General features: G+C 61.4%; 3 protein-coding genes and 1 long non-coding RNA gene across 6 annotated transcripts; 2 read left to right on the top strand and 2 right to left on the bottom strand.

Moving 5' to 3' along the window:
* The first annotated feature begins 223 nt into the window (after positions 1-223).
* SMAGP (small cell adhesion glycoprotein) lies at positions 224-5456 on the top strand. Its single transcript, XM_084500199.1, has 4 exons — positions 224-638; positions 3164-3251; positions 3378-3455; positions 3564-5456. The coding sequence occupies exons 2-4, from the start codon at positions 3221-3223 to the stop codon at positions 3734-3736; spliced, it is 282 nt and encodes a 93-aa protein (XP_084356325.1). The 5' UTR covers positions 224-638; positions 3164-3220; the 3' UTR covers positions 3737-5456.
* Positions 4311-8004, bottom strand: DAZAP2 (DAZ associated protein 2). Its single transcript, XM_084500198.1, has 4 exons — positions 7894-8004; positions 6915-7036; positions 6195-6437; positions 4311-5635 (listed from the first exon to the last, which is right to left on the bottom strand). Exons 1-4 carry the CDS (start codon positions 7904-7906, stop codon positions 5507-5509), a joined length of 507 nt encoding a protein of 168 aa, XP_084356324.1. The 5' UTR covers positions 7907-8004; the 3' UTR covers positions 4311-5506.
* A 1879-nt stretch (positions 8005-9883) lies between these two features.
* Positions 9884-11401, bottom strand: LOC311424793. Its single transcript, XR_014686194.1, has 2 exons — positions 10701-11401; positions 9884-10301 (listed from the first exon to the last, which is right to left on the bottom strand). It is a non-coding gene; the product is annotated as an uncharacterized lncRNA (long non-coding RNA).
* A 2116-nt stretch (positions 11402-13517) lies between these two features.
* POU6F1 (POU class 6 homeobox 1) lies at positions 13518-26835 on the top strand. Of its 3 annotated transcripts, none has more exons than XM_084500142.1 (13): positions 13518-13585; positions 17998-18064; positions 20033-20142; positions 20754-20952; positions 22062-22174; positions 22732-22868; positions 22957-23102; positions 23628-23875; positions 24177-24305; positions 24424-24630; positions 25053-25191; positions 25300-25474; positions 25603-26835. In XM_084500142.1, exons 3-13 carry the CDS (start codon positions 20089-20091, stop codon positions 25946-25948), a joined length of 1893 nt encoding a protein of 630 aa, XP_084356268.1. In that variant the 5' UTR covers positions 13518-13585; positions 17998-18064; positions 20033-20088; the 3' UTR covers positions 25949-26835. The 3 variants fall into 3 exon arrangements, with proteins under 3 accessions (XP_084356268.1, XP_084356270.1, XP_084356269.1); XM_084500143.1 differs by lacking the exon at positions 13518-13585 and adding an exon at positions 13641-13668; XM_084500144.1 differs by lacking the exon at positions 22957-23102 and having other exon boundaries at positions 22643-22868.
* The last annotated feature ends 248 nt before the right edge of the window (positions 26836-27083 follow it).

The following is a 27083-nucleotide window of genomic DNA, read 5'->3' as shown; positions in this document are numbered from 1 at the left end:
GAATTTTCTGGAAAGGCGACCGAGGGCCGAACGTCGGCGCCGGGCATCTCGTCTCCATCCTGAGAGGCAGCTCGGGGGGCTGCAATGCGGCACAGCTGGAGCAGCCCACCCAAAATTGCCAAAAAGCAGAGCCTGGGGATGCCTGGGCATCATCTCCGGCTCACGTGGGGGCTCCCTGCCCGCGGGTTTAGGGCTGGATCCAGGTGGGATTTGTTTCCCCATTCTCCCCCGGCACTGCCGGGCTGCCACTGCGGTTTGGGGTGACTCACGAGGAAGGCGTCGGGATGGTTTCTTCACACCAGGCTGGCTGCTCCTCTCCCCCAAACCTTCTGCCATGCAGAAAAAGAACCCCAGTTGGCCCTGAAATCCCACAAATTGAAGCAGACCCCTCTGGCCAAGCCCTGTGTCTGGCGTGCACCCAAAGCGCTCGGGTGGCCACGGGGCTGCTGCGGGATCCCCGCTCCCTCGGCAGCAAGGGGTTAAGCGGGGAGGATTTGCAGCCTTTATCATCGGGGCAGTGGAACTGGAAAGGTGAGGCAGGAAGGGGAAACGCCTGGGCTGCGCCCTGGCGAGGCTGCACAGGCAGCGGCGAGCGCACATGGTGCCGGCAGCCCCTCGCCCCGGCGCAGCGGGCACAGGTACGGGGAAACGTGGGGAGATTCGGGGTCCCGGGGGGTGTTTCTGCATGCGTGGGTTCGCGAGGCAAATGGGCACTCAACGAGGCACGAGGTCCTGCATCGGTGGCTGCCCCGCGGGGCTGCGGGGTGGTGAAATCGGCTGCAAGGGGGCCTGGCTGCCGTGCCGAAGCATCGCCGCCTCGATGGGTGCGCGGCCGCGGGATTTCAGCTGGGGAGAGGCTTCCCCGGGAGCAAACGGGAAGCGGAACGGCCTCAGCCCACCGCGGCGAGAGGCGGGAGAAGCTTAAACTGAGCTTAAATCAGCAGAAACCTGAGCAGAAGCCCAGCAGGGTGCTGGGAGAGCACGAGGCGCCGTTCCCAGGATGTAGCGCGGTGAGACGGGGCAGGGAACGGGGTCACCCGGTGGGTGTGCTCGCCCCAGCCTCTGGGTTCGGGATCTGGGGGCTGCGAAGGTGCCGCCGAGCATCCCCTGCACCCGCCTGCTCCCGAGCTTTTTGGGAGCTGCGGGACGGGGAGGGCTCTGCTGTGGGAACCGCTCTTGAGCAACGTGGAGGATTTGGCCAGCACGCAAGAATGAGGAAGATTCGGGTTGGGTTTTTTGGTAGCTTTTTTTTTTTTTTTCCCCCAAGTCCTGCTTTAAAAGCCCATGGAGCTCTGTAGGGATCCGGCGTGCTGGGGGAGCTGGGTCAGCCTGGCTGCGGCACGGCTCCCTGCGTGCCCCTGACCCCACACCGGCTCGTGGCCGCATCCTGCCCCCCCAAGGTACCCCCCGTGCCGCGATCCCCGCCCCGTTGGGCCCCCCCATGCCGAGCACGGGGGCTCCTTCCTGCGGTGCCGGTGCAGTGGGGAGGGATACGGGAGCGACGTGGGGTGGCTGGGCTCCTGCTGGGATGCAGCACGGGGGGGGCTTTGCTGTAATGGTTGAGCGATGGCGTTTTCCTGCCGGGGTCTCTTCCCAGAGCTGAATTTGGGGTGAAATGGGGCCGGGTGCGTGCTGGCTGCCTCGGTTATAGCTGCAGTGAGGTCTACAGGGAGCCGTGGGCAGCGCCGTGTTGATACAGAACCGAAACTTTGGCCAAACGCCTCGCAGGGACCCCTCTCCTCAAAGCACCCAGCTCCCTGTGCAGTCAGCAGCGGTTTTTCCTCCTTTCCTTGAAATCCCAGCAGTAGGTTCTTACGGAAATCTTATCCATCCCTCACCCCAAAGCAGCCCAAGCTGCTGCTGCTCCACGGCCTTGGGAGGCTGTGCGCTTGCAGGTTGTGCCCATGCAAGGCAGGTTCAGCCCTGGAGATGGGCTCGTTCCCAGCTCCTCCGCCCAGACACCGCTGTCGGCAGAGCTTTAAAGCAAATGTCCTGGTTTAAATGCCATGCAAGCTTCTGCGCTGGGCTTTGAAACTTTGTCCCACATCGCTGGGCTCAGACGGGTTTTTTTGCAAGGCTGGATTGCAGCGGCGGTGCCAGCGGGGCCGTCTGGTCTGCATCGCACTGGAGAAACTGGTTCTGTGCTCTCCAGCCCGTCCAGGGCTCGCCTGAGCCTGGGGCAAAGTTGTCGAGGTTGGGGCAAAGTTGTCGAGGTTGGGGTCCCAGCGTCTCGGGGGTCCTGGGCCCCCGTCCACTGAGCGGGCACAGAGCGAGCACCGCCGCACGGCGCCAGGCAGGGGGCTGGGTTCCCAAATTCACCCCGCTGGCGGCTGGGCGCAAACCCTGCTGCTGTCAGGGCTGCTGTGCACGCTCAGGCTGAACAAGCCCCAGCCCGACAGCTCTTTGAGTCACAAGGGCACCCGGCAGGACAAGCAGGAGAGCAGCTCCCGAGGGCAGCGTGCCGCCGGAGGCTCGCCTGGCGTCTCCAACCCCCACGGCATCCCCATCGTGCCGGGGGGCCACATCCAGCAGCTCCCACTTTGGGCACGCGGCCAGCGCTCGGCTCGCTCCTGTGGTTCAATTTGCTTCTTTTTTTGTGTTTTGTTTTTTTTTTGGGGGGGGGGTGATTTATTTGCTCCTGACATCTAGCGGCGTCTCTCCGCAGAGCCGCTGAGTCACTTGTGCCCGAGCGCAGGAGCCGTTGCCCCGGGCCTGCCAGCAGCAGCAGCGACCACTTAATTTTGGGGGCTGCCAAGGTTGTTGCTCGTCCCCCGGCACGCTCAGGAGGGAGCTTTGCAGGGGCAGAGTTTGGGCTGCAGCAGCTCCGGGTGCCAGAGTCGCGAGGTTTTGCAAGGCTTCACAGGCAAAGGCAATCTGGCTCCGCAAAACTTACAACTTTTGAGAGCAAATTGCCAAACCTGCAGCCCCTTTCCCCAACGCACACCCCCTGGCTGGGATTCACGGCCCCAGCTCAGCTCCCTCCAACCCTCAGCAGCAATTCCTGCCCGAGCCTGCGCCTCCACCAGCCCCAGCAAAGCCCCAGCAGTTTCCCAGCTGTCCAGCACCATCGGTGCTGCCCCAGCACCATCGGTGCCCCTCGCAGACCTGCGCTGTGCCAGCCCCTGCCCCGCACGCTCACCGCTTTTCTTCCTTTTCTTGGTAGTCGTGAAGGAGCCCAGACCCTCGCCTGGAAGGAGCCGGCAGCGCCAGGGCCGATGCCATGGAAGGAGCTCAGCCCCCGCTAGCTGCAGGTAAGACCCCGGGACCCCTTTTGTGCCCCCAAATCCCCCAGGAGCCCTCGCCCGGGGTCGCTGCGTGCCCAGCGCGGCTCAGGGACGGCCTCGCTCCCTTTCCTCTCTCCCTCCCCGTGTCTGCAGAGGAGCTGACAACCCCAGGGCTGAAGAAGGCGCACACCCCCCCTCTGCATGAGGACGCCAACACGGCCGTCATCGCAGGTAGGGGCTCCCCGCCGCGACCACCCCACCCAGACCGGGCGGCAGCAGCTCCGTACAGACCCCCCCGGGGCTAAACCCTGCTCCTCTCCGCCTTTCCCCCCCCGGCAGTTGTCATCACGCTGGTGTTCATCACCCTGCTGACGGTCCTGGTGGTGATCATCATCTACCTGTACAGAAACAAAGGCAGCTACCTCACCTACGAGCAGCCGGCGGCCGAGACGGAGGTGTCGGTGCAGATGGAGGACGCCCCCTCCAAGGAGAAGGAGGAGTATTTCATCTGAGCCCCCCCCCGGGTCCAGCGCGCGCCCCTCTCTTGCACTCAGGTCTGATGCCATGTGGCCTAAATCTCTCAGAATCTCGGATCTAGAAGCTTTTTTTTTTTTTTTTTTTTTTTTCCCCTTAATTTATTAAGCAAACCTTTAAGATAAAACCAGGTGTGGCAGAGCACAGCCCGGCTCCGGCTGCACGCAGCCTGTCCTCCTCCCTTTGGTGCTTTCTAATACAGCCCAGTGACAAATGCCTGAAGAATTGCTCTTGTTGTTTTTTTTTCCTTATCTCCCAAAACAATTAAGTTATTCTGCTCTGGGTTGAGGGTTGGGGTAATCGGCGTGGCTCATTTCGAGGCTAAGGGGGAGAACGCTTGTAAAGCGGCCCGATCGATCGCCCGAGTCACGAGGGGCTGCTGGCACGGGCAGTTCCTCCTTTAAATCACCCCCCTCCCAAAAAAAACGCACAAACACAGAAGGAGGAAGTTTGCAAAATAGCAGCAAAGAGGAAACAAGCGAAGAAACCCTAAGGCGTGGGACGGGCAGGAGCCACGGGGGTTTACTGGAAGTCTAACAGCCAGTCTGCCACTTTATTCAAATTTTCAAAATAGTCTTTATTCTACTTTTTTTTTAGTATAAAAAAATCCACAAGTTAAGTGCACCACAGTGTATACAGAGAGATACGTAATGCTGAACTTCCATAACAGTCAGTTGGATGGTTAAACACAACATATACAGGACACAGATTTAGATTAAACTGAAACCTCGAGATAAAATATATTTGAATCTGGTATTTTTCTTCATAAAACAAAACAAAAAAAAAGAAAAAACACTGAGGATCCCTGAAATATTCTTCTTAACCCTACTAAGACTTCATTACACCCAAGTCATTTCTGAAGTATGCATTCGTAAAACAACCGATTAACCAAGCTAATTTGTGTGTTGATTGACAGTTGCTACACACCCTTGTGCAGATGGTGACCAGCCTCTCTGTTTGAACAACAGCCTTAAGGAGTTTTGGTGTCAGGACACCAGGTTGAGATCAAAAAAAAAAAGAGGAAAAAAAGAGTTGGTTTATTAAGCATCGTCCTAAAAGCCCAGTTAGCATTTAATGAAATGTTCAAACATGAGTTGCATTGTGTTTCTGGCACCAAAGCATGGCTTTGATTAGATCTAATGTGCAAAGAAATCCAAGATTACTTGGAGTGTACAAAAGAAATCCCATGACACACGCCAGCTGCACGCCTTCCTGGAGGGGAGCGAAGGGCGACGGTGAGCACAGAGCGCCCCGAGGGATCCGCTCTGCAGTGAGGTCAGGAACGAAGCAGCGCCGAGGTGCCCCTGGTGCGGGGGGGGGAAGGTGGCCTCGCTCCCTGCCCAGCACCTCGGCTTCTCTGGAGGGGAAACCCCAAGGTCTGCGGGGCTGGCTCAGCAGGAACGCGAGGGGAAGGGGTCGCGCCCTGCCTCCAGCTCGCCCCCCTCGCCCTCCCCAAAGCAGCTGATCAATAAAGCTCAGCGGCAGCGCTGCGAAACGCGAGGGAGAGGCTGAGGGCTGCCTTGGTTTGGGGAACCCGTCTCTCCCCCCCCCCCATCTCAGCAGAGGCCCCGCTCAGCGCGGGGGTCCTGGCCAGGAGGAGACCTGGCGGCGGTGTCTGCTCCGCAACCTCGGGTTAATATGGACTAAAGCAGTTACATCGTGAGAAGTGCTGACGGTATGTGATGTCTTCCCTTACACAAACGTAGCCCCCCACCCCTTCCCGCTCCCCCCCCGGCCCCTTTCCTTCTTCACCAGATGGTGTAGCCGCCGTCCGAGCCTCCCAGGAAGAAGTTCCCCTTCCGCTGCGTCACCAAGACGTTGGCTCCCTGCATGACGGCCAGCTGGGCGGCGTTGGGGGGGCACCCGGGAGGGGGGGGCTGCAAAAAAGAGAGGAGAAGGGGGCTGGAGGAGCGCCGCAGCTCTTCCTGGCACCCATCTGCAGCGGGGTGCGGGCGCCCGGCACCTGCTGCTGGTGGCTGCCAGGCAGGGATTGAGGCCAGGGGGGGAAACGCTGGGCTTCCACGCCCTGCCCTCTGCTTTTTAGGGGTTAGGGTGAGGGGTTTTAGGGGTCAGGAGGCTTTTTGTGTGCGCAGAGGAGCAAAACCCTGGCGTGGTTGTGAGTGTGAGGAGCTGCAGGGCAGCGGGGAGTGAGGGTGAGCTGCAGCCAGGTCGCTCAGCTGCTGCCTTGCCCCCCTCCGGGGCACCTTACACACCTTATAGCAGGGTCCCCGGGCTGAACTGGGGTCTGCGAGCAGACGGAGCCCCGGAGCCACACGTCGGCAGCTCTCAGCTGAGCTCAGGGACAGCAAAACCCCCCGCACGAAGGCAGGAGCCCCCTCGTCTCCCCAAAACGCGATGAATTCGCTCTGCTCACAAACCCAGGCTCGTCTCCGCGCGCCCCTACAGCAGAAGCAGGCGGGTCCTGGCCGTACTCACCGGGATGCTGGCCGTCCCGCCGGCCCCAAACCTGGCTCCAGCATCAAAGCCGCCTTCCACGAGCACCGTGGAGCCGGGGGGGTACACGGGGCCCACGGGGTAATAGGCCATGGGGACGGAGGAGCCGATGGGACCCACGGCCACGGACTGGGCCACGGGCAGGAAGACCGAAGCGCCCGGGTACGCCGCGGACATGGTGGGGACGGTGGCGGCCCCCAGAGGCACGAAGCTGGGACGGTAAAGCTGCAAAAAAATAAAAAAATAATAATAATAATAATAAAAAAAAAAAAAAGAAAGCCACGCAGGCAGGTTTAGAGCTTGATGACTCCCCACACCCACCTGCTTACTCAGAGCAAGCCCTGAGCTAGACTTTCACCCTCCCGCCCGCCCTGGGGAGCGCTGCCCCAGGGGATTACTTGTGGGTGTCCCCGGGGGGCAATTTCCCACTGCTGCTGCTCGGGGCCAGGTCCCCACAGCCCCCAGGAGCCCACCCAGGACGTTTCCACGGACGGGTTCGTGGCTGGGGATCCCCTGGGCTCCAAGGGAGGCTCTGAGCAATGCCCGGGGCTGTGATTCAATTCGAGCTGGGGCCAGGGGTAGGAGCAGCAAACCAGCCCCCCAGGTTAAAAATAATAATAATGATAATAATAATAATAAAAATAATAATTAATAATAATGTAGCCAGGGATTGCTTTTTTAGGAGGAATCACCCCCACCTACCTCGGAGTACGCGGGCGGTGCGTCCGTGTAGGGCGGCGGCTGGGGCAGCGGCAGGGTCTGGGGGTACACGGGGGGGTTGGCAGGGGGCTGCACGGGGTAGGCGGGCTGGGGGGGGTACTGCCCTGCGGGGAGAAAAAACGACATTCAACCCCAAAAACACGAGAATTCACCCCAAAACTGAAACGCGCGGCAGAGCAGAACCAGAGGGGGCACCGAGACCCCCCCCGGGACCCCCCCCCGGGTCACTGAGACCCCCCCCGGGGGGAGCAGCGATGGCCGTGACCCCCCCCCCGGGGGTCCTCGGGGCTGCCCGGGGGGGTCCCAGGGTCTGGGGGCGGGGGGAGGGAAGGACACGGAGCCCCCCCCGCCCCTTTTATTTTTGGGGGGCCTCGGCTGCCCCCCCCGCCGCCCCCGGGTCCCCAAATCACCCCGGGGGGGTTTCCCCGTGCCCCCCCCCCACATGACGTCATCCCGACGCCCCCCCCTTGCCCCCTTCCCTGCGAAGCGGGTCCCCGATGACGTCACCCGGGGGGGTTCCCTGACGTCACCGGGGGGGTCCCCACTCCCTGCCCCCCCCCCTTTTTAGGGTTCCCCCTCCCCGTCCTGCGGGGTCGTCCCAGGGACCCCCCCGTTACCTCACTCGCCCCCCGTGACGTCATGCGGAGATCCACTGACGTCACCCGAGGGCTCCCCCCCCCCTAGCGCTTAACGCCCCCCCCCGCCCTTACGTCACCGGGCTTCACCCCCCACACACACACCGCCCGGCACACAAGGGGTTAACGGCCCGGCCGAGCCGCGCGGCGCCATGGCAACCGCGAGCCCGCCCCCCCGCCCGCCCCGCTCCCATTGGTCCGCCCGGCCCCGGCCCGGCCGCGCGGTCACGCGCTGCGGCGAGGCCCTTAAAGGGGCCGCGGCCCCGGGTAGGGGGGGCGCCGGGTGGGGCCGGGGGGGGGGGGTCGCGGTGCGGCCCGGTCCTTGCCTTTGCCGTTCATGGCGGCGGCGGCGGCGGCCCCGTCCCGGTCCCGGTCCCGGTCCCGCTGTGCCCGCGCCGCGCGCGCTCCCGCCTGCCTGTCACTGCGGCCCGCGGGGGCGCGGGGGGGGGGGGGGCGGGGGCAGGAAGCGGCCGCTCCACGCCCGCTGTGGCGTCACCGCGCGCGGGGGCGGGGCCGAGCGCTCTTAAAGGGGCCGCGGCCCCAATTTACACGCTGACCTGGGGGGGGGGGTCATAGGTTGGGGGAGGGACCTGAGGTATGGGGGGGGCTCTGGAGAGAGCCCGGGGGTAAAAGGAGCGGGGGGGGGGGGCAGGGATTAAGGGTTGGGGGGGGCAGAGTTGGGCTGGGGGGGTCTTGTATGGCTCGGGGGGGATTTGGGGTGGGGGGGGTCAAGCAGCAGAGCCCAGGGTTTGGGGGGGGTCACCCTGTATGGGCCAGGGGTGATTGGGGGGGGTCACCCTGTATGGCCTATTTGGTTTTGGGGGGGTCACCCAGCATGGCCCAGGGTTTTTTTGGGGGGGGTCACTCTGTATGGGCCAGGGGGATTTGGGGAGGGTGTAACCCTGTATAGCCCAGGGTGATGTGGGGGGGGGGTCACCCTGTATGGGTATGGCCTGGGGTGATTTGGGGGGTGACCTAACCCAAAGGGGCTGCCCCAAAACGTGTCCCAGGAGACTCAGCGATGTTTGGGAGCCTCACTCCAGTGCCACAGTGTTCCCGGGGTCCCAGTTTCCCCAGTGACACTTTCCATGGCCCTGTGGAGGTGTCCGGGCCCAGTTATTTAATACCAGCCCCATTCAACAAAGCCCCGGCATCCGCCTCTGATCCAAAACTGGGCTAGGGAAGGAGAGTGAGGATTCCTGTGAAAACACTTTACAAATTTGGTGGGAGTTTAGGGCTGATTGCCGCTCCAAAAACCTGTGGGAAGTAATAAACTGCTGAAGATCCAGGAGCAGAAGGTTCAGCCAGGGGGCTGGAGCTGCGCTTAAAGCACGGTGCAGTTCCTGTGTGTGAAGTCTTCCTTTAAAAATAAAAAATAAAATAAAATATATATATAGTAATGCATATGGGTGGCAATAAACGAGCACAAAAAAGAAAGCCCTTTCCATTTCTTTTGTGATTTTGATGAACTTTCTGGCTGCGTTTTGCCCAGCGTTTGAGGGCACAGCCCCCTTTTTCAAGCTCGGTTCCAGGCATCTCAACCAACAATATCATTGTTCTCTCCCAATTTAAGCGAGCCTCTCATGAATAATGTACCGGGTGCCTGATGAATATGCACGCTGGCTGGTGTGCCTGGGAGGGCTTCATAAATAATTCATGCCCAGAAAATGTTCTTCACCTTGTAACAGTACAGGAACTGTAAAAAAATATTTACCCTTTAAAGTGGGAGAGAGGATGGCTTGGAACTTGCCCGTGGAAATGCAGAGCGAGGGGGGTGAAAGCAAGGGGAAGGAGCTGCACTGCGAAGGAGATTTCCAAGGGACCGAGCCCTGATGTTTTCTCTCCAAACCCAACCCTGCAAAGCCCTGGAAACTGCTGGAGCAGCCGAGGGTTAAGGCTGTTCAGCAGCTCCTGATTTATTCTAAGAAATGTGCCTTTTTTGCTCCCCTGATACCATTATAAGGAAAACTTCCTTGCAGAGGACAAGTGGAAATGCTCTGCATGGTGTGAAAGGCGAGGAGAAAGCGTTTCCAGCCAGCAGAGCCGGGCTTCTCTGAAAGCACCAGCCTTCAAACGCCCTGGGATTGTTTTAGTTGTGTTTTTGTCACCCATTGCCTTCTTTAAGGGTCTCTTTGCGACTCCAAGAGGAAAACTCCCATGAAATCCCAAAGCTGTGTAAAATCAGCTCGCGGTTCCTCACGCCGTGCAGCCCTGGGATGGAAACCTGGAGGAGTTTTGGGATGCCTGCCCACGGACTTTGCTTCCCAGGCTGGGCACAGCTGGAAGGCGAAGGGGCTGCTGCAGATAACACGAACCAGATAACGCCCAGACGCTCGGCTCTGTGACCTGGGAGAGCAGAGGCCTGGGCTGGGAGTCCTTATTTACACAGCACGAGGTTGTTTAACCGCTATTAAAAGCAGAGCTGGCTGGGGTAACGTCTGCTTAAAGCCTAAAAAATCCACTGGTGATATCCGTGGCCTTAAAATCAGAGCTGTGGTTGTGAAACTTTGCTCATGTGAGTAACTGGGGGCAAGAGGTACCTTGAGACAGTGGGCACGCTATGGGTGCAGGCCTGTAGTTAATTATATAAAAGCAATGAATAATCATTTGCTAATTATTTAATGGTGTCTTCCACCTGGAGAAAATCCTGCCCTTCCTCCCCCTACCACTGAGATCGAGGGGATTTGTACTTGGATTTGCCAGGACTGGATTGCGTCCAACACAACAAAGTGGCCTGGAAAAAAAAACATGGAAATTTTAGAGTCTATTTCCAGCTCTAAGGAGAAAAGCAGAGCAGAGGCTGGATCTACTGGAGCACCAAAGAAATCGAGTGCATAACTCAGGTGTGTGGAGGGTTTGGGGGCAGCAGGAGTCACTTTGCAGTGCGGAGGCCAAAATAAAATCTGGCTCCCTTTTTCCTGCGCTCCCAGCCATTAAGTTCTTGGAACATCTGGACGAGGCTGGTTTGTGGTACACACATCCCTGGCAGGGCTGGAAACCTTTCCGCAGCAAATTGGATGTGCCAGAAACAGTTGGGTCAGGTGCAAACCCTTCTCTAACCCATGGCTGCGTGTGATGGGAGCAGCGAAAGAAGCACGGGCAAGAAAGCTGCGATGTTAATTTGGTCACCTACCAAGAGTTCTCGTCGGCAGAGCGAGCTCTGGAACAAAGGACACATTCTTGCAGTCAGCATTTTAGTTTTGCCAGCTCTTCCTGTCAAACAGTTAATTAAAATCCACCCCCCTCTCCAAACAAGCTATTTTCCCGGGGAAAAAAAAAAAAGAAAAAAAAAAAAAAGCTTTTCAGCACTCATAAAATCAATTCCTCTTCAAGAAAAATTAAAAATGCAATGTGCACCCTGTTCCCCGTATGCATTATATTAAGCAGTATGCCAATGTATGTAAATGAGCCTGCAATTCAACTCGATGGAGGTATTTAAATATTCATAATCACAGCACAGCATATGCAAACCAGGCTCTCAGCAGAATTGCGCTGCAGTCTCAGATAGCAGCTGTATGCAAGTGAAGATGCTTTCACGTATCCAATTCGGTTTTTAACGAAAATGTGGCCGGTGCCGGCTGCCCGTTGGCAGTATTTGTGGGCACTGCCTCGGCCGGGCATGGAGCTGTTTAATTCCTGTTGAATGTGAGCATGAGCCCCCGTGTCCCCTCGCTGTCTGCTGGGCTCCTCCAATTTGCTGTTAACCAGCACAAAATATTGCCACGGTGTGTTGCAAGATGAGGCTAGCCGAGGGTAGGTTGCAGTAATTCAGGAAACCGTCCTGTACACCCAGGAAGGGACGAGGGGCAGGATTTTAGCCTGGGAAGAACCACCCGTGGCATTTACGCTTTTTTTTTTTTTTTTTTAACAACAACCTAATACAAACTTCAGAATTTTCTTTTTTTTTTTTTTTTTTTTTTTTTTTTTTGCATTCATGGGACTATCAGAAGTGCATTTTGGATAAAAAAAAAAAAAAAAAAAAAAAAAAAAAAAAGTTATGAAAATCTTACAATGGACCGAAAAAGCCGTATTACAAGACAAAATATAAACCAGCCCATTGGCTTTTTCTGCAAGGACAGACGGAAGGTGTAATTCTTCCAGCTAACATAGACATGAAAGAAAAATAATTCAGCCTTGTCAAGCCGTGCTCATTTTTAAGCGGCACCAATAACTGAGATGCTAAGTTGGAGATTTTGTCTTTGTTTTCCTCCTTTTTTCCTGCTGGGAGGTAAGAAGAAAGTCGCAATTTAAAAAATTGTAAAAGACACAACAGGCAGGAGAATACACTTCGCTGCCTTTCCTTTTGATGATTCCAACCAGGCTGTAATTGGTCCGTAAGTTGGCTTGAAAAGCCACAGAATTGCACCTGTGCTCCTAACGAGCTTTGCAATTACAGAAATAGTTTTCCTCCTTCTTTTAATTGCGTGGTGACAGGGTTCACGTTGCACCTGAGTTCCTTTTGTGTGCCTTTCCTCGCTCCTTCCCCCGGCACCCCCCAAGCCTGGGTCCCCCCGAGCTGGCAGAGGGGCCCGGGGACCGGCACAGTTTTGGGGCACATTGCACAGCTCTGCACAGAGCTGAAACCTGCCGGTAGGATCCGAGAGCCTCCGGTAGCCTTGTTCCCGGTCCCGCAGCGGGCAGAAATCCAGCAGTGACCACACCACAGGGTGCTGGCACCGACCCCACACCCCATACCCTTGCACTACGTGGCCGGTGGGCGCGAGCAGCCACTAGCATCCTTGCTTTTGCCCCCTAGGACAAAACTTCCCTCCCACAGCACCCTCCCAAGGCTCCGAGCGGGTGCCCCGAAGCCCCCCGACACCCCCGACCCCCAGAGAGGGCAGGGAGGGGAGGCTGCGAGAGCCGAGCATGGCTCAGAGCTCAGCCTCCTGCATATTACGGCGGGAGGCTGGATCTGAGGCTAATGCTATGCCGGGAACATGGAGCCTCTTGAATTATTACTGGGGCTTCCCCGGGCCTCCAGCTCCCTCCTCGCAGCCTCGGCGAGGCTTTTTGGGGTGGTTTTGGGGCAAAGCCCTCGAGCCCCGTAAAGGGTTTGGCCCCGGGGTTTTATCCCGAGTCGCAGCCCCCAAAAGGAAAGTGGCAAACGGGGGGCACCCTGTTTGTGCTGCCCCCGGGGAGCTGCGCGTTAATGTGACAATTAATTTCTGGTGATCAAATGCCGAATTAGGGCGACGGTGAGCCGGCTCGGAGCCAGAGGGATTGAGGGGTGGTGCAGAGCTGGGGGGCTCCCCAGCTCTGCAGGGGGACACGGCTGCTGGGGGGTTGCAAAGGGTGACCCCAAAGCGTGGGGGGAGGCTCAGGGGTCTCAAGGTTTGAGGGGCTGCGGTGCGGTGGACTTGGGGGGCTCTGGTTTGGGGGAGCCCGGACTTTGGGGGTCTCAGGGCTCGGGGAGGGGGGCTCTGTTTTGAGGGAGCTGTTAATTTGGGGGTCTCGGGACTTGGGGAAGGGGCTCTGTTTTGGGGGAGCTCTTAATTTGGGGGTCTCGGAGCTCGGGGAGGGGGCTCCGTTTCGGGGAGCCCTGACTTTGGGGGTCTCGGGGCTGGAGGGGGGGGGCTCCGTGCGCCCCCGGCGGCGGCGAGCAGCGTGGCAGCCCGGGGATGCGGCAAAGGCCTGCGCATAAATTATGTTCATGACGCAGCAGCTAAAAAATCCCACCGAGGGAAAGGAAAAAAAGAAAAAAACGAAAAAAAAAAAAAAATAACCACCAAAACCCCCCAAAACCCACCCCAACCTCCCTTTTTCTCCAGAAAAAAACCCCACCACCACCTCCCTCCTCGGGGAGCTCCGGGCCGGGGCCGTCCCCCCTTCATTTTATTTTTTATTTATTTATATATATTTTTTTTCCTTCCCCCCCCCCCCCCCCCCTCTCTCTTCCAGCCTCCGGGCCCCGCTCGCCGCCTCCCTCCCCTTTGTGCCGCCGCCGCCGCCGCGATGAATTTTTAATTCTCGCCGGCAGCGGAGCGGGAGCGGGCGCGGGGCCGCGCGGAGCCGCCGGTGAGTGCGGGGCCGGGGCCGGGACCGGGGCCGGGGCCGGGGCGGGGGGCGGCGGGGCCCCGCCGCGGTGAATATGCAATGCCGTAATTAGCATAATTTATATATTTATGATAAAGAGAGCCCGGGTGAGTCCGGGCCGGGGGGGGGGGGGGGGGGGAGCGGGGAAAACGGGGAGAGGCGGCGGAAAGAGGGGAGGGGGGGGGCACCGGGGAAAGTGGGGGGCACCGAGGGGAAAAGGGGGGGAGTGGGGAGGGTGGGGGGGGAACGGGGGTCCCGGAGTGTTGGGTGCCCCCCCACACACACACACACAGCGGGGAAAATGGGATCGTAGCGGGGTTGGGGGGGGACACGGGATAATAATTTGGGGGTGAGGGAGGTGGGGGTTGGGGGGGCAGGAGGAATAAAGCGGGGGGTGAAGGGTGCTGCGGGGGGGGGCGGTGTTGGGGTGCTGGAGGTGCAGGGCAAAGGGAGCCCCCCCCCGGGTGGGAGGGGAAGGGCCCCCCCCAGCTCGGGGTGAGGGATCCGGGGGGGTGCAGGTGCTCGGAAGGGATTTGGGAGCCCGGGGGCTCCGAGGGGGGGCGAGCAGAGCCCTGGGGAGGGGGGGACACGGGGGGGGGGGGCGATGCTGCACCTCGGGGAAGGATGGAGAGTACGGCCGGGGGGGGGCAAGGACATTCGGGGGGGGGGCATAGCGTGGGGCTGGGCACGGCGAGCGGCAAAGTGGGGGGGCCGCGTGTCCCTGCGGGGGGGTCCCTGCCCCGGGGACAGCTCACCCCTTGGGGGGGGGGGGGCAGCTCGTGCTGCTGCTCTGAGCCCCCCGTTTGCTTTTTTTTTTTTTTTTTTTTGGGGGGGGGGCACTTTCCATGGTGCCGCAGAGCCCCAGCTGGAGGTGCAGGGGATGGGGGGGCTGCCTCCCTCCTCGCCCCCCTCCCCATCCCGTGCTGCCGTCACGGGCTCCATCTTCACCCAGGAACCCCCTTTTAGCCCCCCCACCCCACTGAGGGGCAGAGCACTGCCCCCCCCCCATTACATTCCACAGGACCGTGGTGTTATTGTTTTTTTGTGTGTGTGTGTGCGTGGGGGGGTCCTGTCCCCCCCCAGACCCACTGTGCCGTCCCTCCGAGACATCCTGGGCCCCCCAGGGTGCCTCTGGCGTTGGCAGCCCCAGGCGATCGATGCTGCGGTCGCTATTTTTGGGGGGAGCCAGATGGGAGCTTCGAATGCAGCGGCTCGAGGGACGGGAAATCTGCTCCTGGTTTTGCCACCCTCTGGCATGACCTTGGGAGGTGAACTTCATCCCTCTCCTCCCGGCGTCGGCGGCGCAGCGGGAATAAAAATCCTTCTCCCGGCTCTCCGGGGAGACGAGCGGGTCCCTGGGAAGTCACCGCGCGGCTGCTCCCGGTGCCGGGGTCTGTGCCGGGGGAAGGGGGGATCCCCATCGTCCTCCGAGGTTTTATTTGGGGTCAGGATGGGCTTTTGACCCCCAAACCCCATGGAGGTGGGAGGTGATGGGAGGTGAAGTGATGCAACCAAGGTCATGCGAGCCGTCGGTGGCAGAGGTGGGCGCAGGGCATGGGGCTGCCCCCCACTTTCCCGGGGGCGTTTTAGGGCAATAGTGGCCAGAAAGGGTAAAAGCACAACGCAGCCAGGAGAAAAATCTTCATTTTCAACGGCGCAAAGAGGATTTTGCAAATAATGGAGTTAAGCCCCCAAGCTGGCAGGAAGCCCTGGTCGACTGATTTGGGGTGCTTCCCCTGCGAGGTTGTGCTGGGGCTGGGGTACCGCAGCGCGCGGTGCCAGCTCCGGGCACGTCGCTGCCGGCTGATGCAAAGCGCCCTGTCCCTTTGGTGCTCTGTCCCATGCAGGTGTCTGCATGCCAAAACGCAGCCCCGGGGTGAGGGGCTGCAGGCTGGGACGTGCCGGGGGCTCCGTTTCAGCCACGCAGACCCCTCCCCAAGCTCGCTCCTGCCCTGGTGCCCGTGGGCACGCAGCCAAGCTCGGCTCGGCCCCGCTCACTTCGCTCAAAGTGGCTCTCGCTGGCTCCAGGCAGCCCCTGCGTCTTTCCGCTCGCCTTGGCAGGGCTCCCCTTGGGCTCGTCGATGCCTTTTCCCGGACTCGTCTTCAAGATTTGGCCGGCCCAAGCCCTGGCATGGGTTTTTCCAGGAACGAGCTTGACTCAAGCCATGGATGAGTAACCAGGAGCACCGGGGAGCTGCTCCAAAGCCCTCCCAGCAGAAGAAACCTCTGTCCTGAAGCCTTCGCCGTCTTCCAGTTACGGCTGACGCCAGCTTTCCCTTAGAGCCCCAATCTCCAGGAATTTACAGCTGGCTGTAAAACCACGCTCCCTGCTGCAGCCAGCCAGGCAGGGCTTGGACCGGGGACCGAGGAGCTGCTCCTGTAACGGGACATCAGCATTTTGCAGTCCTGCGCCAGGAGCCGAGGTCCTCGTACTGTGCCACGCTGGGGTCTGGGGCCTGATTTTGGGGTGAAATCAGCTCAGCAACCTGGGAACGCAAAGGGATGTGCCGGTGGCCCGAGCCCTGTGTGCCCGGGGTTTCACCACGACTGAGCAATGCCAACAGGCCATCCCAGAGTCCCTGTGGTGCCAAAAGGATGGGGCAGAAATCAGATTTGCATCCTGCCGCTGCTTAGTGGACAGATTTTGATTCGGAGGCACGTGTTTTTAAGCACAGCCGAAGGAATTAGAGGCTCATCTCCTGGGGCTCTGGGTCCCGTAAGCCTCTTTGCCCCGCCGGGTTGCATTAAGGAGCCGTGTTCAGGTCCGGCAGCGAGATGCTGCGGGGCTGAGCCCAGGGCTGCCGGAGCTCACCGTGTCAGCTCAGCTGCAGGAATGCTCCCGGCAGCTCCGAGCAGCCTGTTTTTGTCAGAAATGGACAGGTTTGAGGGGTTTGAGATCCACAAACCGCTTTGTGGCAGGGGGGGTGCATCTCATCCCCTGCCTCAGTTTCCCCATCGGTAGCCGTGGCCGGGCCCGCTGCCCGAGGTGCGCTGGGAGCCTCGGGACGGTGCCTCTGGGGTGCCAGCAGATGTTTGGGCTTCGAAGAGAAAACCCCAATGGCCGTGCTGTGAAAACCAAAGAGGTTTCAAGGGCTGGATTTCCCCTTTGCAAAGGCCGGTGGGCTCACAGCACAACATCCACGATTAAACAGCGGGTCAGCCTCGCACTGACACGTCTTAGGGGCCATGAACTTCAAGAAAGGGTCAAGAAAGGGTAAAAAGGCGCGTTGGGTCCTGCACTGGCCACGTTGGGGTGCGAGTGTGCAAGGCCCAGCTGGGGGAGGAATCGGTGTTACCGCGGTTTTAGGGCTCGCCCACCTGTGGCAGGGCCTTTCCCCCGCCATGGAGCTTGGAAAGTCCCGAGCCTGGGGCAGGAATGGCCATCCAGAGGAATTAATCTGGGGTAATGACAGCGAGTAATTAGCGAGCTGTAACCGTGTCCAAAATGTCTTCCGTACGGACCGGCCCTAATTAACCTCTGAGGGTTCCTCACCTGTGGCAAGTTTGTTCAAACTTAGATTTCTGCCCACTTGGGATCCGAGTGGCTACGTTTCTGACTCATCAACGCTTGTAATTAACATGGCAATTATATTCACAGTGAGACTCAGAGCATCTTAAATTATCCTCTCCTTTTTTCCCCCCTCTTTTTTTTTTTTTTTTAAATATTATTATTATTTTGTGCATTTCATTTCCTTGTCGCCATCTGTTGCGAAATGGCTGTCTTCTTGCTGCGTGCACTTAACACCACCATCTGGACAAATTATTTGTCCCATTAATTGCGAAAAATGTGTGAAGAAGGAAAATGAAATGGTACTGCCGACCTGCAGAAGGGCTGCTGGAGGAGAAGCAGCCCGCTCCCAAACCCAAAGCGCGCCGCCAAAGCGCGCCGAGCCTGACATGATGAAATGTCTGTTTAATCGTCTAGCGCACTAATTGGTCTCTTTGCACAGCACCGAGGAAAAAAAAAAAAAAAAAATCTCTCTCTCTCCTCTTCTCTCTGCGTTATTTGAGTCTTCCCCCGCGGGGCAAGCCTGAGCGGATCGAAGCCCCTTGCGGCGATAGAGGCGGTGGCTGGCGCGGGCGCGATGCCCTCCGCAGCCTCTCGCTGCTCCGGCCGTGCTGGGAGAAACCCACGGGCTGGACAGGGCTCCCGGCCTCGCCTCCCCTCGTGGGGCTGGGGGCTTGGATGGGTGGAAACGAGCCCTGGTGCTTGCGGAGGGGTCCCTGCGTCGCGACCCCCCGAGTCCCCGAGGGAGGCGAATTTGTGCCTTAGCTTTTAGCTACTGCGCGTGCTGGGGACGGTGCTGGGGACAGTTCGCTTCTTCGGCTCGGGGCTCCTTGTCCCGGGGCTCAGCCTCCCCTCCCCTCCAGCCCTGCTTTCTCTCTCCCCACAGCCGACTGCCTGAACCCCAGGACCAGCCCCGAGCCCCTCCAGGAGCCCGACTGCACCGCGAGCAAACCGTGAGTGAGCGCCGGCCTTCCCTTCCGTAAAGGCAGCCCCAGTGCTCCCCCCGGGGACACGGTGACATCCCAGGCAGGGAGGGGACGGGACGGGACCGAGACCCTTCCCCAGCTCCTGGGTGCCAGGGGACACAGAGGCGACATATCGCGATATGCAGCACCCAGACTGCAGCCGGAGGGGGGAATTCAGCAGCAGGCAGGGCAGAGCCCCCCGACCTGCGCCTGCCACCCGCTGCGAGTTTTCTGTCCCCCTCTCTCGCCCTGCACAAAGCGGGACCCTTCGCACCTCGGGTCCAAGAGTTTTCCTCCCCACCTGCCCCCAGGCAGCACGAGCATCCCCTGCTCCGGCTTCCTCGCCACTCGCCCAGCTCTGGCTGCCGGGGAGCTCATTAACTTTTAATTACGCCAGCTGCCTGCGTAAGCCACTAGCTCATCCCTCGCCCTGCTCTCCGTTGCACCGGAATAAATTGTTAATTAAACCGTGCGCTGGCATCCCAAGGTGTTTGTGTGCTCTGAAGCTCGGGCCAGGTTTAAAAATTCGCAGTGGGTACCGGGGAGCAGTCACGGGGTGTGGGGATGCCCCCCCCCGAATCTGGCCATGGGGCTGAAGCTCTGCAGCCCCCCAGCCCTGGGCGAGGTTTTGGGATGAGCCCGGCAGGACCATGGCAGGGGCAGGAGGCTGCCGAGCCCCGTCCTGGTGCTGTGCTGGGACCCCGGCATCGTTTGGCTGCCGATGATAAATGATGAGCAGCGGTTGAAAAGCCTCAGGGAGCGAGATGCTCGGCCCCTGGTGAGTTTTAAATGAGAATTTGGCTCTTAATTCCATTTGGGCACCCTTGGAGTGGCGGGATCCAAGTGATGGTTAGGAACTGCAGATGCTGGCCCCAGCTCAGGACGCAGGGCAGAGACAGGATCAGGCCCAGGGCAGAGGGAGCTGCAGGACCCAGCGTTTTGGGGCATTTTGGGCAGGTTGAGCTGGGGTCTGGCTGCTCCCACCAGAATAAACACGCCCCAGGCACCTGCGCAGCTCCACAAACAAGGACACCTTCGCACATGCATCAAGTAATTTTGAATGTCATCCAGGCCGGCTGGTTAAATGTGTCCCAGAGACATTCCTAATAAAAAATTCATAAGCCTCTTATAAAGGCAATTATGCTCCTGTAAGGCGGCGAGGGGACACTACGTGACCAAACGGGATAATGAGGGGCGCTGGGGGAGGACGAGCCGCCTTCCAACAGGTGTGCCGAGCCCCTGCCGTCGGGAGCGACTCGTCTCACCCCCCAAAAACATCAGCCAAAGCACCCCAACGCCCCAGGTCCCCTTGGGACGGAGCAGGTCGAGGCTCCTGCTGCTGATGTTCGGCACTGGGGGCTTGGGAGAGCCGGGGGTGTCACTGAGACCCCTGGGGACCCGCTCTGTGCCCAAGCAGCCACGGGTTCATGGCTGCTTTTTGAGGGTTTGGAAAGGGGGCTGCAGGAACCCTAACCCTAACCCTAATGACCCTAACCCTAACCCTAATGACCCTAACCCTAACCCTAACCCTAACCCTAACCCTAACCCTAACCCTCATCTCCCCAAGCACGGTGGGAGAGGAGAGGGGAAGAGGCTTGGCCCCCGGAGCGAGTTTTCGTTGCTCGCTGTGCGTTTTGACCCTCACCAAACCAACTGGGCTAGCCCCACGGTCCCAACCCCTCCGGGGGGGGGGACACCGACTCTTCCACAGCCTCCTGCTGGAAACGGGGTGCTCGGAAGGGCCCCCCAGGCTCACGCATCCCCTTGGAGCAGGGCAGGGGGGTGTCAGCAAGCCCTGCACCTCCCCGAGCCCCAGCCAGGGCTGGTAAAGGGCTGGTAAAATGGGAGGCTGGGTGCAGGGTGGCACGGGGAGCCTCCGGGTGCGTTTGGCTCCCAGCACGTGGCCCCACGGTGCCCGGTGGCTCGGGGACAAACTGCGGTGTCCCTCGCTTGCAGCATGAGGAAGGTGTGAGCCGGCTCCCCCTGCCCTCTCCCGCCTCCCCGGGGACACCATGGACCCCGAAGCCGTGCAGACCCAGGAGGCCCCGCTGACGGTCAACGAGCAGGTAGGGGCACCCCGCGTCCCGGGGCACGCAGGGCGAGGCAGGGGGGGCAGTGGGTGCAGGAAAACTGCTCCACGCTTCAGCTCCCCGCAGCCCTGGGAGCTGCTCTCGGTTGCTTTTGCATCCAGAGGAGCAAAACTGCAGCTGCAGGAGCAAAATTCCAGCCACAGGAGGAAAACTGCTCTGGGCTCCCCATGTCCCCGTGCAGGAGGTGGTGTACCGGGGGCTCGCCCAGCCCCAGCCGTTCACTCCGGCGTTGTTCTGCCTCTGTGCAGGGAGTTTTGCCATTTTGCTGGTTTTTAGCAGCAAATACCAGCTCTGCTGGGGCTGCCAAAGCCGTTGCCAGCCGTGTTTTACCACTGCAGACATCACCCTCCAATGCACACGGGACTGGGGTTAATTACAGGGGAGCCCCAAAGCTGCTAATTAACTCAGACAGCAAAATGCTGGCCCAGACCCCTCTGTGCTGGGGCGGCGTCCACCCCCATACACCCCTTCTCGAGGGGCTGGGGGGGCTCTGCATGCTCTGTTTTAGGGGTCCCACGGGACGGGGGGAGCCCAGCAGCCGGGGGCCAGCCCCCGGAGCTGACGGGCGTTTGGGGACACCTCTGCAGGTCATTGTCATGTCCAGCCACGAGACGATCCGCGTGCTGGAGGTCGGCGTGGACGCCCCGCCGCCGGCCGAGGAGGACAGGAAACCTTCGGAGATGCCACCCGGGGAGGGCACACGGGGCTCCCCGCCAGGGAGCGGCGACCCGGGCAGAGAGGAGGTGCCGCCCAGCACCGAGACTTCGTGCAGCACGGAGGCGGCCGGTGAGATGTTCTCCTGCCCCGCTCCTGCCAGCCCTGCAGGCAGACTGGGCTTGGGGATGCTCAGTGGGACGAGCAGCCCCCATCCCTCGCTCCGGAGCATCCCTGTGCCGAGCTCCGTTAGGGTTCAGCAAAATTTGAGGGTTTTTCTCCCCCTCCGGCAGCTGCAAGGGGGAAGGATCCTGCACCCAGAGCAACGCTTAGACCTTGTCTTAGAACCACGGCGATTTTGCTACAAAAAAAAAAAATTAAAAAAGCTTTTTTTTATTATTACAAAAAAACCTTCATGGACCTGTAGCTATTTCTGGGCAGCGACCCAAATCTGAGAAATGCCTGGCTCGTAGATGAGAAAAGTATTTATTTGGTAAAAGTTTTTTGTTTTTTTTTTTTTTCTGACGAAGGAGAAGACAGGAAAAGGGTGTCTTTCTTTTTACAAAAATAGAAGAGGATTATGTGGATTTTGTACCCAGGGGCTGCCGTTATTAGAAGTTGCGCAGAATAAATACAGGAGGTTGCTCAAAAAATAAACAGGTCTTTCAAAAGTAATAAATAAGGATTAGGAACGAGGTTTCCTCTTACCTGGATGTTAACGATAGCTTAGAAATCTTACCATCTCCTGTGCATTTGGGTTGGAAAATGCAAATGCAAATTAACTAAAACAGCTTTAGCAGAAGAATGCAAGGTTTCACCCGCGCAGCGAATTGCCTCCATTTTCTGGAAACTGTTTTTGTGTAGTTACAAAACTTCCACCGCCCCAGGGTGCCCCCGTCGGGTGCTGGCACCGCCGCAGCCACTCCTGATTTGGGCTGGGGGGGGGGAACAGGCGCAGCGTGCACCCCCCCCAGATCTCCTAACCCCTTCCTTCCCCCTCCTTGGGTCTCTGCCCGGTAATAAGCCCCAAACTCCCTTGTCCTTCATCCCATAACCAAGGCAACGACCCCCCCAAATCCCATGGGGGGGCTGCTGCTGTGGTGCTGCCCCAGCACCATCCCTGGGGGGGGACAGGGACAGCCCTGGGAGGGACGCTCATCCCCAGGGGGGCATTGTGGCTGTGATTTGGGTCCCCCCCTTACCCCAGCGCCTCTCAAACCCTCTCCTCTGCCCCCCCCAAGGCAAAACCAAGCCGGCAGCCGGAGCATCCCCCAGCAGCGGCCCCCCCAGCGGCACCTTTGGCCACGCCACCAGCCAGCAGCCGCAGCCCTTGGCCCCGCTGGCCGCCCCACAGGTAACTACCCCGGGGGGGGCATGGGACGGGGCTGGGGCACTGGGGGGGGGCTGGAGGGGCAGGGGGAGCGCGGCAGCTTGCAGGGGACCCCGGGGGGGGGGGCAGGAACCCGGGGATGGGACTTGGGGGGGGGGCACCCATTGGTGGTGGGCACCCGGGGCAGCGACGGCGGCTGCTGGCACGGGGCGCAGGAGCTGCCTCCCGGACCACGCCGCCCGAGGTGCTGCCAGAGCCACGGCCGTGGTGGTGGTGGTGGTCGGGGGGGGGGGATATGGGGGGCACCTCCCCCCCTCGGGGGGGTCGTGGGGGGGGGGCTCCGCGGAGCTGGGAACCCAGCTGCTGAGATGGGAGGGACCCCGGGCCAGCTGCGCGCCCCCTTTGCAAAGACTGTGCTCGCTCTTGCCTCGCTGATGCTGTCTGCAGTGGCGTTGATTTTTGTTCTTTTTTAAATCTTGTTTGCTTTTGCAGGTCTTGACTCAGGAAAACTTAGCAACAGTTGTGACAGGAGTAATGGTTCCAGCAGGGACAGTTACTCAACCTCTTCTTATCCCCATCAGTATTGCAGGTCAAGTGGCAGGTCAGCAGGGGCTGGCTGTGTGGACATTTCCTACAGCAACGGTCGCTGCCCTTCCCGGACTGACGGCTGCTTCTCCTACAGGGGGAATTTTCAAACCACCTATAGCCAATCTGCAAGGTAACCGGTGCTCTTCTGCTTTGCAGCATCCTTAATTGCACGCCTGGTCCTCCCCGGCTTGTTGCCGAACCGAGGCCGTCCTCTCCAGGAGGGGTCTGAAACGGTGTTTAATCGCGGGCGCTGGAAGAAGCAGGGTTTGTGGCGACCCCCCCGAGGCCGAAAGGTGCTGGGAGCGTCGGAGAGGGGCGGCGAGAGGGAGGGAGGAAGGAGACGGCGCGAGGGAGGAAGGCAGCGGTGAGGGGGAGGAAGGCAGCGGTTGGGGGGGGGGAGATGAGGCTACAGGGACAGTGCTGGGGGTCTGGGGTCCGGGGCAGGTTTGGGGCTGTGGCCGTGTCACGCCGCTGCAGCGGGTGCAGGTCCACAGGGGGCTGTGACCCTCCCCAAGGGGCAGCGCCGCGGGGGCTCTGCGGTGCCCGGGCAGGATCTGTGCCCTTCTGCAGCAGGGAATCGCCTCCTCCGAGCTCCCCGCGGAGCCGGGGGCAGAAAGCCGGATCCATCCCCAGCTGGGACGGGGACCCAGCTCTGTGTGGGTTCGGGCAGCCCTTCGGGGGCAGGACGCATCCTGCAGCTCAGCCCAGCCGGGTGCACGGCTGCCGGGAGCTCCTTTGGGACGTGCGAGGAGCGCACGGGCGATGCGGTTCCCTTTGGGAGGGGGGCAGACCGGGGACCCAGCGAGCCTCGGGTCCCATCCTGGAGCCTCCCGGCCGTCCCCGCCGTCCCCTGCTCCCCCCGGCTCACGCTCTCTCCGTCTCTTTGCAGTCGCCGCCGTCCTCAACACGGTGATACCGGCCCCGGTGCAGCCTGCCCAGCCGCTGCCGGCCGCGGTGCAGCCCCGGCCCCCCCTGCAGCCGCAGAGCGTGTTCCCCCCGGCGCCCGCCGTGCCCAGCCAGCCCCCCATCCTGCCGCAGCCCGCTGCAGCGCCCACGCCGCCCGTGGCGAAGCCGCTTGAGCCGCAGACCCAGCTCGCAGCAGTGCAGCCCGCGGGATTTGCCTTTAACCCCGGCATAGTAAGGAGCCGGGCAGCCCCAGGCCCGCGCCCGCTCCCCTTTCCCGGCACCAGATCCCGGCCTCGGTTTCCCCATCCCCGTTGGATGCTCATCCCCCTCCGGTGGCCTCACGGGCAGCCCGCCGAGTGGTTTAGGGAAAAAAACCCTCGGATAAAGGACTGGGAGCGACCGCTTCCCATCACGGGGGCCACCCTGCCACGGGGGGGGACGCAGTGACCCCGGGATGAGCGGTGGCCCGATGAGGGGGGGACGAGCAGCCCCGAGCCCCCGTCCCTAACCCCTGCCTTTCGGTTCTCCGCAGATCAGCGCCGCCTCCCTTGGGGGGCAAACGCAGCTCCTCAGCTCCCTGGCGGCCGCCCCCGTGATCGCCAACACCATCTCCAGCGTGCCAGGCATCACGGGGCAGATTCTCACCAACGCCCAGGGCCAGGTACCGCCGGGGATGGGGAGGGGGCGTCCCCAGGGTACCCCCCACCCTTACAGCGGCTCTGGGAAGGGCGCTGGAAGGACGTGCCCCCCCGCAGCCCCCGCTCTCCTCCCTCGCGCAGGTGATCGGGACCCTGCCGTGGGTGGTGAACCCCCCCGGCATCGCTGCCGCCAGCCCGGTGCCGGCCCCGAGCCTGCAGGAGCAGGCGGTGACGCCCCAGCTGCTGCTCAATGCCCAGGGCCAGGTGATCGCCACGCTGGCCAGCGGCACCATCCAAGCGGCCACCATCAAGAAAAGCGGCCCCCCTGAGCCCCCCACCAAGAGCGAGGTGAGCTGGGGCCGACCACGAGCATCCTCGGGACGTGGCCTGGCCCTGTCGGGATGATTTCCCAGCTGGGATGGGGACGCTCGGTGTCCCCGGCTGGCTCTGGTGCCAGCCACCCCCAAACCACCCCGTGGCACCTCGCCTCCCCCCTGCACGTGGTGGGCTGCTGGGACCCAGTACGGAACTGGGTGGCTCTGTACTGGGTGGCTGGGTGGCTCTGTCCTTCCCCGAGCCCCTTTCACCCCACCCCGATACAAAGCAGCGCGGTGGCCGCTCATTTAACCTCATGGATTGAGCCTGTGGCTGGCCGGCCACTGGGACACGGTGCTGGATTGGGGACACGGTGCTGGATCGGGGACATGGTGCCGGACTGGGGACACGGATTGGGGTGCCAGCCCCGCTGCTGACCCTCGCTGCCCACCCAGGTGCAGCCCATCCAGCCGGCCCCAGCTCTCCCGCAGCCGGCCGTGGTCATCGCCAACCCTGCGCCGGCGGCCAAGGCGGCCTCGGCACCCGTCCCCATCACCTGCTCCGAGACGCCCACCGTCAGCCAGCTGGTGGCCAGTGAGTCCCTCGAGGGGGGGTACTGGGATTTGGGTTTCTCTACTGGGAGAGAGGAGCCCCCAGGGGGGTCACCACCGGCCGCCTTTGACGCCGTCCCTCCGCTCGCAGAGCCCCAAGCCCCCAACAGCAGCGTGGAGGAGGACGGCATCAACCTGGAGGAGATCCGGGAGTTTGCCAAGAACTTCAAGATCCGGCGCCTGTCCCTCGGCCTGACGCAGACCCAGGTGGGACAGGCCCTGACGGCCACCGAGGGCCCTGCCTACAGCCAGTCGGCCATCTGCAGGTACCAGCGCGGGGCTGGGGGTGTCGCGGGGTGGAGGCAGCGATCCTGCTGCTGGACGAGGAGGAGGAGGGAGGTCGGGATGAGGAAGGATCCCTGCCCCCAAAACGCCTCCCGGTGTGTCCCCGCAGGTTCGAGAAGCTCGACATCACCCCCAAGAGCGCCCAGAAGCTGAAGCCGGTGCTGGAGAAGTGGCTGAGCGAGGCCGAGCTGCGCAACCAGGAGGGGCAGCAGAACCTGATGGAGTTCGTGGGGGGCGAGCCCTCCAAGAAGCGCAAGCGCCGGACGTCCTTCACGCCGCAGGCCATCGAGGCGCTCAACGCCCACTTCGAGAAGAACGCGCTGCCCACCGGCCAGGAGATCACCGAGATCGCCAAGGAGCTCAACTACGACCGCGAAGTCGTCCGCGTGTGGTTCTGCAACCGCCGACAGACGCTCAAAAACACCAGCAAACTCAACGTCTTTCAGATCCCCTAAGGAAAGGGGGCCGAGGGGGGGGCCCCCCAAGCCCGGGCACCCTCCCCGAGCCCGGACGCCCTCCCCGAGCCCCCCTATCCCCCCTCCCCGCCCCCAGCCTCCTGCCATCAGCACTTTGTGACCGACTTTCCCCGGCCCCCGCCCCCTCTGCCCGGCTCCGGCGGGGGGCTCGGGGCCCCCCCAGACCCCGCGCCTTGGTGTCCGTGCCCCCCTCCCGCCCCACGCGTGGCCCAACCGTGTTCGCCTCCCGTGTGCCTCGTGGCCCCGTTACGTGCGTGGTGCCGGACCCCCGCCTGCACTCACCGTGTCCCTGGGTGAGGGGGGGGCCGCCCTCCCCGCCTTTCCGTGTCAGGTCTCCCCCCCCCTCCAGGAGTGACTTTTCATTTTTTTGGGGCCATTTTCTCCCTTCTCTGCGCCTTCTCTGTGTTTCCGAGGTAGCGTTGAGGCCTGGTAGCGGTGAGCCCCGGTTGAGTTTCACCCCCTTTTTATTTCATCGCCCCCCCCCCCCGGTTCCCAGCCCTCTCCCCCCTCGGAGCAAACAGAGCCGCGGGAACCCGAAAACGAAGGCGTCGAGACCCCGAGGAGCTGCTGGACCTCCAGAAGGGTGGCCCCGTGCCCGTGCCCCCCCCGTCCCCGTGGGGACATTGCACTACGGGGGGGGACCGCATGGGGTTAGCGAGCCGGGAGGAGGATTTGGGGGTCCCGCAGTGGGGGGAGCGCCCCCCTCTGAGCCCCCCCCTCCAAGCCAGGGGATGGACGGACGGATGGGGACGGACGGACAGATGGATGGGGAGCGTGGGGGGGGGGGGGAGCAGGCCCCGCCGGGGCCACGGCAGCCTGATGCACTTGATGTAGTGGTGTGAAATAAACAGTATTTTTCTTTTTTCTTTTCCTTTTCCCTTTTTTTCGGAGGGGTGCGGGGGGGGGGGCTCTCCCTTGCCCTGGGTGCACTCCCGGTGCCGGGCTGCTCCCCCCCCCCCCGTGCCACCGGGGCCTGGTTTTTGGTGGAGGGGGCTCGGAGCAGCCCCGAGGCCGGAGCGGGGCCGTTTCCATCGGGTTCCCCCCCCCCGGGCTGAGGCCGCGCAGCTCAGCGCACGAATGAGCCGGGCCCGGGCCTCGAACCCGCGGCCCCAGC

The sequence above is a fragment of the Aythya ferina genome (genome assembly GCF_964211825.1).
Source record: "Aythya ferina genome assembly, chromosome: 28".
Classification (NCBI taxonomy): domain Eukaryota; kingdom Metazoa; phylum Chordata; class Aves; order Anseriformes; family Anatidae; genus Aythya; species Aythya ferina.
The sequence above is the reverse complement of the archived record's forward strand: the minus strand, read 5'-3'. Positions and strand labels throughout refer to the sequence as shown.

Coding starts and splice junctions, on each gene's coding strand:
- SMAGP (XM_084500199.1), top strand. CDS start 3,221: ATGGAAGGAGCTCAGCCCCCGCTAGCTGCAG. Junction 3,252..3,377: donor TCAGCCCCCGCTAGCTGCAG/GTAAGACCCCGG, acceptor CCGTGTCTGCAG/AGGAGCTGACAACCCCAGGG. Junction 3,456..3,563: donor CAACACGGCCGTCATCGCAG/GTAGGGGCTCCC, acceptor CCCCCCCGGCAG/TTGTCATCACGCTGGTGTTC.
- DAZAP2 (XM_084500198.1), bottom strand. Junction 6,438..6,914: donor CACCGCCCGCGTACTCCGAG/GTAGGTGGGGGT, acceptor ATTTTTTTGCAG/CTTTACCGTCCCAGCTTCGT. Junction 5,636..6,194: donor GCGGGACGGCCAGCATCCCG/GTGAGTACGGCC, acceptor TCTTTTTTGCAG/CCCCCCCCTCCCGGGTGCCC.
- POU6F1 (XM_084500142.1), top strand. CDS start 20,089: ATGGACCCCGAAGCCGTGCAGACCCAGGAGGCCCCGCTGACGGTCAAC. Junction 22,175..22,731: donor CCCCGCTGGCCGCCCCACAG/GTAACTACCCCG, acceptor TATCCCCATCAG/TATTGCAGGTCAAGTGGCAG. Junction 23,876..24,176: donor TTGCCTTTAACCCCGGCATA/GTAAGGAGCCGG, acceptor GGTTCTCCGCAG/ATCAGCGCCGCCTCCCTTGG.